This window comes from Phascolarctos cinereus, unplaced genomic scaffold (assembly GCF_003287225.1).
Source record: "Phascolarctos cinereus isolate Bilbo 61053 unplaced genomic scaffold, phaCin_HiC Scaffold_4;HRSCAF=312, whole genome shotgun sequence".
NCBI lineage: Eukaryota > Metazoa > Chordata > Mammalia > Diprotodontia > Phascolarctidae > Phascolarctos > Phascolarctos cinereus.
In genome coordinates this window covers 90,574,171-90,587,573 of record NW_027555847.1, presented here as the reverse complement: position 1 = coordinate 90,587,573, position 13,403 = coordinate 90,574,171, and the positions used below count along the sequence as shown (strand labels likewise).

The 13,403-nt window shown below is 43.0% G+C and overlaps 1 protein-coding gene across 1 annotated transcript in view; it reads left to right on the top strand.

The window, feature by feature from the left end:
* Positions 1 to 13,403, top strand: part of OBSCN (obscurin, cytoskeletal calmodulin and titin-interacting RhoGEF) — a 303,665-nt gene that overhangs the window by 266,875 nt on the left and 23,387 nt on the right. The window contains 6 exon segments of the mRNA XM_078152436.1: positions 1,495 to 1,695; positions 3,626 to 3,686; positions 6,928 to 7,005; positions 9,602 to 9,774; positions 11,447 to 11,473; positions 13,067 to 13,219. Of these exon segments, the coding sequence (XP_078008562.1) occupies positions 1,495 to 1,695; positions 3,626 to 3,686; positions 6,928 to 7,005; positions 9,602 to 9,774; positions 11,447 to 11,473; positions 13,067 to 13,219 (693 nt within the window).

Here is a 13,403-nt window from a genome sequence, read left to right as displayed (position 1 = left end):
AGTGTTCCAAGCAACTCTCTGGGATTGCCAAGGAGCTTCCTATACCAAGTGAAATCATAGACAAAAAATCCCAGCAATCTCAAGGGGTTGTTGTGAGGTACAAACAAGATTATATAAAGTGATTTGCAAGCTTTAAAATGCTATATAAAGGCCAGCTATTATTACCTAAAGAAGAGTTTGGGTTGCAGCCAGGCAGATTTTAATTAGACATAAAAGAACACATCTCCATTCTTTTTAAATCATTCATGCACTCAACAAATATTTATTAAGTACCTATTATGTACAATGCCCTATGCTTGGTGTTAGAAATACAAAGATAGATATAACCTCAGCCCTGCCCTCAAGAAGTTTACAGTCTAGTGAGGAAAGGATATTTTTGTTCAGTCATGTCCGATTCTTTGTGACCCCCCCTTTGAGGTTTTCTTGGCAAAGATACTGGAAAGGTTTGCCATTTCCTTCTCTAGCTCATTTTATAGATGAGGAAACTGAGGAAAACAAGGCTAAATGACTTGCCCAGGGTCACACAGCTAGTAAGTGTCTGAGGCTAGATTTGAACTCAGGAAGATGAGTCTTCCTGATTTCTGGCCCAGCACTCTGTCCACTTTGCCACCTATCTTCCTGGCAAAGATATAAACACAAATAACTGATCAAGGGGAGAATGAGCTAAATGCAAGGTAAAAAGGTCCAGACAAACTTCTGTGAGAAATTCAAGGAGGGAGAGAGCACTTTCACCTAAAGAGTGGGGGATTGACCAAGGAAGGCTTCATGGAAGAGGTGGCACTGGGCTTCATCCTGAAGAAAAAGAGAGACTTCAAAAGGCAGAGAAGGAGAAGGGGTCAGAAGGGAGTCCATTCTAAGCATGGGGAACAAAGTGAGCAAAGATACAGAGGTGACAGAAGATAGGATAAGAAGAGGGATGAGGGCAGCTAGGTGGTGCAGTGGATAGAGCACCGGCCCTGGAGTCAGGAGGACCTGAGTTCAAATACAGCCTCAGACACTTGAACTTCCTAGCTGTGTGACCCTGGACAAGTCACTTAACCCCAATTGCCTCGCCATAAAAAAAAAAAAGGAGGATGGAAAATAGCCTGCTTTGGGTGGAAGTATAGAGTACATGAAGTGGAATAGGGTGAGATAAGGCTAAAAAGGTAGGTTGGAGCTGGGTTGGAGACCATGCTTTGAAGGCTAGGCACTCTGTGGTCTACATTTTATTCTGCAGACAATGGCAACCCACTAGAGGTCTGGGGGTAAAATAGCAATCTTAAGAAGATGAGGTGCAAAAAAAAAAAAAGATGAGCCAAGGGGTGCAACCTACAAGAACAGGTGACTAAGGGTGGCTGGGGATTTCTTCAGGGAGTGACACTGCCTAGTCAGGGATGGTTTCAGGCCATTTCTCCAGGGTAACAAGGAGCTAGACGAGACAGCCTCTCAGCTCCCTTCCAGTCCAAAGAGCTGTAATGGGCCGACAAACATAACCCACTACCTCCTCCTGCCCAGGGGTGCTTTTGGCTTTGTGAAGAGGGTTGAGCACAAAGGTAACAAAGTGTCCTGCGCTGCCAAGTTCATCCCCCTCCGGACCAAGACGCGGGCCCAGGCGTACCGGGAGCGGGACATCCTGGCCACCTTGAACCACAAGCTGGTCACCCAGCTCCTCGACGAGTTTGAGACCAGGAAAACGCTCATTTTGATCCTGGAGCTGTATCCTTTTTCCACCGAGGGTGGAGGCTCCCCTCCATGGTGGGTTCTGTCTTGTGCGATAGTGCAAGCACTGAACTTGCAACCAGAAGGTATGCATGGGTTCAAGTCCTGCCATTCATTCATAATGTGACTATGGGTGGGTAAGTCACTTCAGTCCTCTGTTTCCTTTCTCTATAAAATGAGGGGTTTGGATTAAATCATCTTTGAGGTCTATCTAATAGCATTCCTAGCTCTGACTTTCTTTTATGCCCTAAGGACAATTGAATTCAATTCAACAGTCCTAAGGTCCATTGAATTTAAGTCAACAATTCAATAAACATATATGTTAAACACTTACTATTGAGTATGGTACTAGGCGTTAAACTAGGTACTGAGGATATAAAGACAGAAAGGAAACGGTTCATGCCCTCAAGAAGCTTATACTCTACTGCAAGGATTCATGAACATAGATAAGTAAATCCAAAGTTAAAAAGAGGAAGATCATTAATATTTAGAAGGATTAGGGAAGGCCTCCTGTGGGAATCCACACCTGAGCCAGGTAAGTCTTGAAGGAAATTAGGGATTCCAGAGTCAGAGGGGAAGAGAGAGTGATTCTAGATGCAGGAACAAAGCAGAGATGGGGGAGATGGAATGCTGTGCAGGAGGAGCAAAGCAGGTCCCTTCTGGCATTTCTATTGCACTATTTTCTGTTCCTCCAAATGGGTCAGGGGATACATGTGTCTCCCCAAGTTCATGGGGCCATTCGAAGCAAATCATCTCCCTGCATGCCGGATTTGTGTCCATAGATATGAAAATAAAACATGTTTTTGTGTTATTTTTTAATTCCTAAAAATCAAAGATCTATTAAATAGTTAATTCCCTAATGCTGCCCTAAATTGAAATCCTCTTTATAGGTTGGAAATTTGGGCAAATATTGTTAGGTTTTGCCAGAAAGTTCTTCTGGTTTCTTCCAGTACCAGTATCTTGGAAGGTCAGCTGTGGTATAGTGGAAAGAGCCCTGGGCTTGGAGTCAGAACTAGATTCAAATTCTGACTTGGGCGCTTCTGAGCTTTGTGACCTTGAGCAAAGTCCCTTCCTTTCTCTGGGTCTCAGATTCCTCATATATAGTAGTACAGGCAATTAAGCAACACAGTGGAGAGAGTACTGGACCTGGAGTCAGGAAGACTTGAATTCAAATCCAGCCTTAGATACTCATTCACTTATGTGACCCTGGGCAAGTCACTTAACCTCTCTCTGTCTCAGTTTCCTCATCTGTAAAATAGGGATGATAATAATAGTATCTCCTTCCCAGGGCTGTTGTGAGGATAACGTGGCATAATATTTGTAAATGTTTGATACTGATATAGATGAAGTGCTTTGCAGTCCTCAAAGCACTATATGACATATGCTAGCTATTAGCTTTTATTAAAATGAGATGGTTGGATTCCATGATCCCGAAGGTCCCTTCTAGCTCTAAATAATACAATACTTGAAGTCACTTCTCTCTGGTGCCTCAGTTTTCTCATTTATAAAATAAAAATGATAGAACTTAACCCTAATTCCCTGGCAGAGTTGTTTGTGAGAATGAAATGAGATAATGGATCTGGAGCTCTTTGTGAATCATAAAGCACTATAAAAATATCAGCTATTTTATTATTATATTATTATTATCACTTTTGAATTAACCATGTCATGCTATTTTTGTTGTTTAATCATGCCTGACTCTATGTGAGTCCATGGGGTTTTCTTGGCAAAGATACTAGAATAGTTTGCCATTTCCTTCTCCAGTGTGTCCCCATTTTACAAATGAGGAACTAAGGCAAAATAGGAGTCAAGTTCCTTGCCCAGAGTCACAAAGTAAGGGTCTGAGGCCAGATTTGAACACTGCACCGCCTAGCTGCCTCATATTACGTTATTACTACATCCTAATTGTCCTTGACTACAACCTTAGATGTTCTTCTGAAGAGCTCCTGGACCGCTTATACAAGAAGAACGTGGTGACTGAAACCGAGGTGATGAAATTATTTTGGTCAGATTGCCCTGTGCAGTCATTCAGTTCTCTAGCTAACTCATTCCCTCCTAGCCCACACTAGTCTACTAAAAGCCAAGGCCTTGGCTGGGGATTGGGAGAAGGAAGGAGCAGGCAGGATGACTCATTGTGGAGCTGCCATTTTGTGGGGCCATTAAGCTCACTGCCTATAGTGGGCTGCCCCACCTCGGGTTCCTTTGCAGCCCTGGTTCTGAGGATCAGTGTATGAAGAGGATTCCATGGCTCATATAGTGTTTCTGTGTTCTCTAATGACATCTCTGCCTTGGCTCAGCGGGGTCATATCTTCTTTGACTAGTAATGGTTTTGAGATGCTCACAGAGGTCCAGGATGAGGCAGGACCAGAACACAGCAGGACAAGGAAGCTAGGAGGCCAAATCCATGGCAAGAGAGAAGTCTGTACTGAGTGACAAAGTAGCCAGAATGTTATATCTGGGAATCTCAAACCTCACCCCCCTCTCTGAGATTGAGCAGAATCATAGACTTGTGTGTGCTTTTAAAGGTTCAGCTACCTTAAGGCTGTCTCAAAAAGGTTTTATCATCATAGAATTGCCTAACATTAAATTGCCATCAAATATAGACTTACATAATAGTAGAAGCCTGACATAGCCACTGTACATAAGATGCCCAGAGAAGAGGAGATACAACACATATACACATAGCTTACCTTGTCCAGGTAAGAATTCTTACACAAGGACTTGTCTAACCATAACTTCAAGACTTCCAGTGAAAGGAGCCAGCTACTTCCCAAGGCAGCTCATTTGACTTTCAGGCAACTCCTTAGCCTGAGTCATGACTCAATTTACCATGAAATAAATACTTATAGGGCATGGAGAGATTACTTTGTGTCTTTAAAAACAACCCATGTGTGTCACAATTCTTATGATTTCTTCATTTTCGCTAATGAAAATGGTAGTCCCTACATACCACAGTAGATGGTCTTCATGAGCTGTTTTGACCAAATAAATTTATTACCTGGGGGACTGCTTTCTGGCAATGAGCCAATGGGCACTTGGCTTGGCTAGTCTTCAGATGATAGACCCATTCCTGGGACCATACTCAGGACCTTTCTAGCTGGATAGAACCTATGAAAGCTTGTGTTCTCTGAGCTTATGCTTCTAGAACCTAGAACAAGACAGAAGGGGAGGGTGTGGAACATTACAAAGCTGCATTTCAAAATGTCCCTCATTGCACCTTTCTGCATGTTGGCTGCTTACCCCTAGTCCAAATTCTGCAGAGAAAAACTGCTCTAGTTGACTCATAAGTTATGTTTCTTCTGAGTACAACTAAATCAGGATGAAGAAGGATCCAGAGATGAAAATGTAAACCAATGTTTGAAGGTTAAAGGGCAGAAGAAAATAGCATAGAGGGCGAAGGGAAGAATGAGATACTCAGAACCACTAGGTCTTGATAACAGATACAAGATTTAGTTTTCCTATAAAAGACAGATTTGAATCTCTTGAAGAGGTAATGACCTCCCATACTCCATGAAATAAAGAGAATTCACAAGTGCTAAGAGGTGTGAGGAAATCCACTTGACTCCAGAAAGAAGAAGTACATTATGATGGTCAGTAGCATCTTGCTGAGAGGTACAGAGACAACTCTGTGTCTACATAGTATAGCTAATTATAAGTCTTAATGTCTTCTTGGGACATGTATATTTGGAATAACCAAGGGCTTAACCCAAACTTATCAATCCTGATGGCCACTGTTCATTTAAAGCGATTCCTGTGGGAATTAATTATATTCTTGGAAGAAATCTAAAAATGATTGTCTGAGCTTAGGTAGAAAACCAAAGGACTTGGAGACATAGGACATGTTTCTATCACTACTTCTAATTAAGGGTTAGGATCTTAAAAAGGAAAGGGTGACACAGGAAGGAAGCATTTGGCTAAAAATATCATAACAAAGAACTGAAGAAGGATTCATGGATTAAGGTACAGCAATGATGGCCTCTTGGCCAGAAAGAGAGCACATCTGATGTAGAATGGGAAGAAAAGAGTTTCCTGGTATAATGAACGAAAAGTTCAAAAAACTTAATTTCTGAGTAATGAATCATTTTATTAATTATGGCTAGCTAATAAATAAAAAGATTGGTCATTTGGCCTTCCCTTGTGAACTAAAGATGGATCATGGCAGCCTATTGCCACTTATATACTCTTAGAAGAATGGGTGTTACTGATAGATAGCAATCAGGATTAATTAATTAATCAGGATTGGTTAAATAATCAATAAGAATAATAAATATTATAAGGAGAGGTAACCTATTCTAATGAGGTGTTGGGAGGATGTGACTTTGATTATTTCACTTTTATTCCCAGACCACTCCCCAGACTTGGCTATCTAGACAAAGCATCTACCCCCACCCACCCAAGCCTGAGTAGAATCCTACATGGGTGGGGTCTGAACTAGCCTGAGGAGAAAATTAATCCAATTTAGTTAATGGTCTAATTATCAGCCCTATACTTAGATGCTGATTTGACCTAGTAGAGAATGAGAAAATAGGAAGGGAAAAAATCCTGGATCTACCTAATAGTAAATAGTTATTAATATAAGAGAAATAATCATCTTTCACTGGAGAAACTGACTGATGGTAAAGAGGACTTAGAGAGAGAGAGGAAGAAAGGTGAGCAAGTATTAACTGCATAATAAGAAACTATGGAGACAAACAGATGCAGTAAAAGTCAGGAAGATCTGGATTTGAATCCTGCCTCATGCATTTACACTAACTGTGTGATTCTGGGCAAATCACTTAACCTCTCAGCCCCAGTTTCCTCATCTGTGAAATGGGGATGATGATGATAATAAGAGCACCTACTCCCCAGGGTTGGTGTGAAGATCAAATAAGATAGCATGTGTAAAGTATGTATAGTTATATGTGCTATCCTGGAAGGAGTATTAGTGGGGGGGGGGGGGTCCAGCAGGAGGAAGATGGATGATGAACGTTGCCTAAAGCTGGAACACAAGAGACATGTGGTTACATTGCATTACTGACTATCCAGACATGGGCTAAAAGTAGAGTAGCTATAAATCCTTCCCTTCCCTCGCCAGAAACTTCATCTTTCAGAAAGTAAAAGAAGTGGTGAGGGGACATAACAAATATGTCCCATTATCTAAACTTGGTGTCTCCCCTAGTGCCCAGCCCTGGGCTCTGCACACAGCTGGTCACTGTTTAATAAACGTGAGCTCTGTACCTTTGTTCCTAGGTGAAGGTATATATAAAGCAGATTTTAGAAGGCCTCAAGTACCTCCATGACAATGACATCCTGCACTTGGACATTAAGGTATGCCCTCAATACAAAACTGCTTTCCATTGGCCCTTTGGCAGATGAGGAAATAAGAACTGGTAGTGATGACTTCTAGAGGTTAAGGGTCCTGGAATCCCAAAATCACAACATGCGGGTGCTGCCCAAAAGAATTTGACCCGAGCCTTCTTTCTGCCAAAAACAAGGTTTATTAAAGATCTGCCATATTGGCCAGATTCTTAAGGAATCTGAGCACCTGTGAGCTAGTGGCCAGACTGTAAAAAACTCAGCAGTGGCTAGATTATAAGAATCAGAGCATCTTAATGGAGACAAGATAGACCTTATATACAGAAAGACTATGGGAGGGATCTAGGAGTGGCCAAGTAGTCTATGAGGTAATAGAACTCCAGGGGTGGCCAAGGGAAAACGTAGCCTAGATAGGATTAAGGGTGGGAAATGGAGGTAAAACACAGGGAGGTAAGACAATGGAGGGCCAGGCTAGGTTAAGGGTAACAGAGATTGGGCATAGCCACAATAAAAGGCCAGTTGATGCGATTATAGCCTCAGGGAAACCGAGATTAGGCCATGTGGGAAAGTCCACGGGTTTTTCCTTTTTGAGGTCTAGCTCCCATCCTCATCAGTAGGGTCTCAAAAAGCCCTCCTAGAGCTCTGGTGGCAGTAGACACATGGACCATGAGAGCTGGAAAGGGACCCCAGAAATAATTTAGTCCAACCCTTTCCTTGTAGAGGAACTGAGGCCCAGAGAGGGGAAGGAGCATGGCCCAAGCCACCCAGCCAGATTATCTCAGAAAAGGGACCAGGGCCCTGTGCGTGGCTCTGTGTGTGTGGTGTTGTCTAGGTGGTTCCCCCCAACATCCTTCCCAGTCTGTAAAATGGAGAAGCAGCAGAGCGTAGGAAGGGTACTAGCAGAGAACCTTAAGGAAGCCATTTACTGCCTAGATGTTGGCATCACTACTTTTAGGGTCTAAGTCTAAGCCTCCTCCACCCATGGATGCTGTGTGTATTTATGGGAAGAAGTAAACCAGGTTCTTAGGAGATAATCTTGTATTAACTGCCTTTACCATGTTATCTGAAAGTAGTAGTAGCTGCCCTCTGGGGACCCAACCTGCCAATTAGAACAGAAACTGAGAAATGCTAATATTTCTTTTCTTATTATCATTTTTTTTTCAAAAAGCTGGGACAATTTATTTTTGTCCTGTGCAGTTTTGATTTTGATTTCTTGAAATATAGCTCTGAAAAACAGGCTTTTAAAAAAGCCCATTATGTTTTAAATGGAGCTATTTGACCATGCCTTTTAACCCAAATCATTCTGGCTTTCATTGAATGGCCAATAATAGACCCAGCCCAAGTCTATGTGGCTCATTGTTAGGTATTGAGGGCTTAGGATGAGTATAAATAGCAATTGTTTTCTGTTCTGGCCTGAACCTCTGAGGGTATTCCTCTCCCAGACTGATATCTTTGGGATGGTAAATTGGGGCATCTTTTGTCTCAGTTCTTACCTAGCCCTTAGTCATTGAATGGGCATGGCCTCAGACAAACTGAGACCTGGGAAAGACCTTAATTTAGGAAGGCCAAAGCCACCCATTGCATCCTGGGCCACTGCCAATCATTTTGACCTTTGTCTTGCCACTGGACTCCAATGACTCTGGAGGAGAGAGTGAGGCTGACAACTTTGTGTAGCTCTGCCTCACTCAAATCCAGTTTACAAAGCAAGTCAAGACATCACCTTATGTTGTCACTGGCCATCTTCATGAACAACAGATGAACAATATCTATAAAATATATATAGTAATGCTTGACTGAGTACTTCACCACATTAGTTATCATGAGGAAAGTGCTTTGTAAATTTTTTAAAACTGAATAAGTCATTAAGACTGAACCCAAAAAAATTTAAATTTAAATTTAAAAAAAAAAGACTGAACCACCAGCTTGGACATCTGCCTGTGAAAATTACTTTATGTGAATGCCAAGTATGAGCTATAGCATCATAGAATTTAGTTACAATGGATTTCAGAGACCTTTTAGTCTAACTCCCCTTCATTTGACATGTAAGGAAGCAGAGGCCTAAAAGAGGTAAAGTGAGGCACCCAAGACTCCATAGTTAATATGTAACTACACTTATAATAAAGCCACAGTGAATCAGAGAGGGAAGGGACCTTAGAGGCCATCTCCCTGAATCTCCCACCCACAGCAGAAATCTCCATTGCAGTATCCCCAACAGAAGGTCATGCAAACTCTGTTTGAACACTTGAGTGATGTGGGGTTCACTACTTAGTAAAAAAGCTCATCCTATTGTTGGAAAGTTCTTTAGTGCAAACAGAATTTTCCCTCCCTCTAAATTCCACCCATTGCTTGTAGGTTTGTTCTCTGGAGCTAAGAAGAAATGATTTAATCCCTTTTCCCCAGGACAGCCCTTCAGATGCTTGAAGAGTGTGACCATATCATCCCCAAGTCTTCATTAGTTTAGGTGAAACATCTCCAGGTCCTTCAATCCTCATATAGCATGGTTTCCTCACCAATTAGATCACCTTTCTCTTAATGGGCTGCAATCTGTCAGTGTCCTTTCAAAAGTAAAGCAAATTGTTGATATTTTCTTCTCTTTCTCTATTATCAGCCTCCTAACATCCTAATGGCTCACCCAAGTAGGGAAGATATTAAAATCTGTGATTTTGGCTTTGCCCAAAAAATCACCCCCTCGGAGCCCCAGTATAGCAAATTTGGCTCGCCAGAGTTTGTCTCTCCAGAAATTATTGCCCAGAAGCCTGTGATGACCACATCGGATATCTGGTGAGAAGCAATGCTTTGTATTCACTGATGAACCATCAAAGGTAGGGATATGGAGAAGAGAAAGCGTCCCTTGCCAGTGTTTTTCCCTTATGGTTTATCTTTAAGGTGATATAATTCCCCTGTGATGTCAGAGCTCCCTTTGAAAAGACCAGGATTTTCTGGACCCTGGTGTTGCTAATTAACAATCACAAATGAATGGATTTCCATAGAGCTTTCATAAAACCATAGACAGAGATAAAAGAGGATCAATGAAATTATCTGGAACAGCTTTGACCCAAAGCATGAATCCCCTGCATGGCCTCCCTAATAACAAGGTCATCCGGCCTGTCAAAGCAGGAAGTCCTGGAGGCAGCTGTAGATTCCATAAAATGCCTTTACATCCAGGGTCTTATTAGATCCTCCCAAGAGCGATGAGAGGGTGGCAGTTAGATGAGAGGCTGGACAGTAGAGTGGAAAGAACATAGAACTTATTTGTTCATTGTCTCCCCTCCCTCTCCAACAAGACAAAGACCAGAACATACACAGTGTTCCCATCACCTCAAAATAGACCATGCCCCCACTCAAAAGGTACATAGGGACAAGCGAACCCATCACCATCACCCTCCATCCCGTCCAGTGAGCCTTGTAGCCCTGCCAGGCACTTACGCCCCAAGCATCATCCAGGCTCAGGCCCAGAATGACGCCATCACTTTCGCCCACCGAGGAGATAACCAAGTCAGTAACTGTCAAGTTTATTCATGACGGAGCTCGGCACAGCTGAGGGAGCAGCAGGGCCTCAAAAAGCCTGGCATCCCCTCCTGTCTCCCAGCCCCCTGTCTATGATGCATCCCCCATCACATCCCACCTCATTGTAATGGCACCACTAGATGCTCATTGCCTTGACTCCACTCTGCCCTTCTCTCATCCCATGGTAGTTGCAGGTGTTTATCTGATGTACCATCCCATGATAAGTCCCTGGGCTTCATTTTCAAGGCAGGGATGGGGATGGGATTTAGTAGTTTATAGGCATAGTTGAGCTACTGACAAGACCTTTAAAAATGATTGATATCCTCTGTTGTTATATCCCAGTTATTTCTGGATATACCTGTCCCTATGCCCAAGCCTTCCATTTTAACAAAAATAATTTAAACAAAACCACTTGACACAGTGAACTCATCTGACAGTAAAAGCACCATTCCATCCTCATATTCCTCACCTCTCAAAAAAAAAAAAAAGATGGGGGGTGGGGAAGGAGGAGGCTACCAGGACTTTTCATCCGGCTTTGGCTGCTTACCACCCCATTCCATTTCTCCCAGCTTGCTTTCCTGTCTTAATGCCTTGTTATCAAAGGTCATCTTCCAGAATTAATTGGTACCACTTGTTACTTCCTGACTGAAGTCATCTTATCCAGGGAGCACTCATATTATCCCACTGAAGTCTTCAATCTCAATAAAGATATTAACTGTTAATGAGGAATACTTATTCACAAGTTCCACCTAGTCCTGGCCTACCTTACTGATCCTGCTTCTGATAAACTATGAATTCTTTGGGTCCAGTTGGCTTACCTATTGCTGCTCTAATTCCCAAGTTTCATGTGTATTGTGTTTCCCTGGTTGTGGCTTCTCCTCTGGTCCCTTCAGGCTACTGTGTCTGCCAATTCACCATGTGACTTTGAGCTTTTGTTTTTCCACAGGGCTGTTGGTGTCATCACCTACTTAAGGTAACCAATCCTCTGCCTCCTAAATTCTTAATTCCCTGTCTCCCAAGTCACTAATCCCTTCTCTCCCAAGGTAACTAGTCCCCTCTCTCACCCATCTCTTAAGTGCCCAATTCCTTGTCTCTCAAGGCAATCAGTACCTTTTCCGTTGAGGTAACCAATGCTATCTCCCAAGGCTCCCTCCCCTCCTTTCCCTGGCTCTTAACTCTTCATAAAGAATAAGCCTGAAGTAGGCTGTCTGTGGATGTCCAGATTAAGAAATCTCCAGAGGCAGTGAATTCCAGACTGACCTGTGCCTGCTTTGAGTATTCACTTCTTCAAAATAAGCACAATAGTCTAGTGTTTGATAAACCTCAAAATCCCAACTAGTAGAGCAAAAACTCACTATTTGACAAAAACTCTTGGGAAAACTGGAGAATACTTACTTCTCTTACCAGCCCCCAAACCAACTAGAATCTTTAAAATCTGAAAACAACATTTAGGAGGTCCTACAGAATTTGGAAGTCTGTATTAAGGATCCTGGAGCACCACCCTGTATTAAGGATCATTGACTAGAGAAGTTAGGAAGGCACGTGCCTTCAGCCTACACTATCACGGTGGATATCTGAAAAACAGTTAGCTCAGTGGTTAAGGCATGGTGTTAGAAGGAATTCGATCTCCAGCTCTACCAAAGGTTTGCATGGAACATGGTTCCCCAATCAAAGACTGATCCCTAATCTAGGCCACAGACTGAAGCCTGGCCTTGGTCACAGGCTGAGCCCTGGCCCTGGTCACAGGCTGAGCCCTGGCCTTGGTCATGTGTGGTAGAATATAAGAAGAATCAGCTAAAGGTGTACACAGCACATCAAGGCCCCACTTTTCAGGATACAAGGCAGATCCAGTGGTCCCCCCTTCCCCCTGACAAGAAAGGGGTAGGATGATCAACCTATGTATATATAGGGTAGTTCTATATTATTACCATCCCTGGGAAATAATATAGGGATCAAGTAAGGGGCAGGAACAGTCTGGGGCTTCCAGGAGAAGAATAAATAAAGGGAAAGTTGGAAGGAGGGAGGAAAGCCTTGAGCCTGACAGGTGTCACACTGCAGTTATTATCAGCTAACACCTTTTTCCTCAGTTTGCACCTTAGGAAGGATTAATCCAATGGACAGCTATGTTGAGAACAAGAAGACGGCACTAGAAAGCAGCCTGGGAGAGTTTAGGGTTTTGTTTGGTGTTTTAAGGATGTGGGAGTGTTGGAAAGAAGGAAAGAGATTCTGGGTAGGGGAGATGGAAAGGTACCAAGGTCACATTTTGCTGCATAATTGAGATGATCCCCAGCAACTAATGTAAATCCCCTACCCAAAGCAACCAAGAACTCTGTCCCTCAGAGAAACCAAACTCAGGCATGCCTTCCTCAGGCATTGTGAAGGGCCCAGGTCACCTGCCTCAGTCATCCATTGTGTTGATTTCAGGAAAATGTAGAGAGAAATTAAACCAGTGCTCTCCTTCCTACTGATAGCCCCGATAAGGTCTCTAAGAGCAGAGAGGGTCCAGCTGTGCCTCTGAATTAGTCCAATGCTAATAGTCAAACTTCCCTCCCATTTTCTACTTCAGTTTGACCTGCACATCCCCATTTGCTGGTGAGAATGACCGGGCGACTCTCCTGAATGTGCAGGAGGGAAAGATCTCCTGGACCACCCCCCAGGCCGTCCACCTGAGCGAGGAAGCAAAGGACTTTATAAAGGGAATTCTTCAGCCGGCACCAGAGTAAGGACAGGGCTCTTCATATCCCACATGACTTCTCATTCCAAATTCTCTCCAGGTTCAGAATCATAGTATCATAAACCATAGGATGTTACAGCTAGGAGGAGCCTTAGAACTTAGAATGTCAGAAATGAGAGGGGGCCTTAAAACAGAATGAGAGACAAAGGTGAAAGGAATTTAGAACATA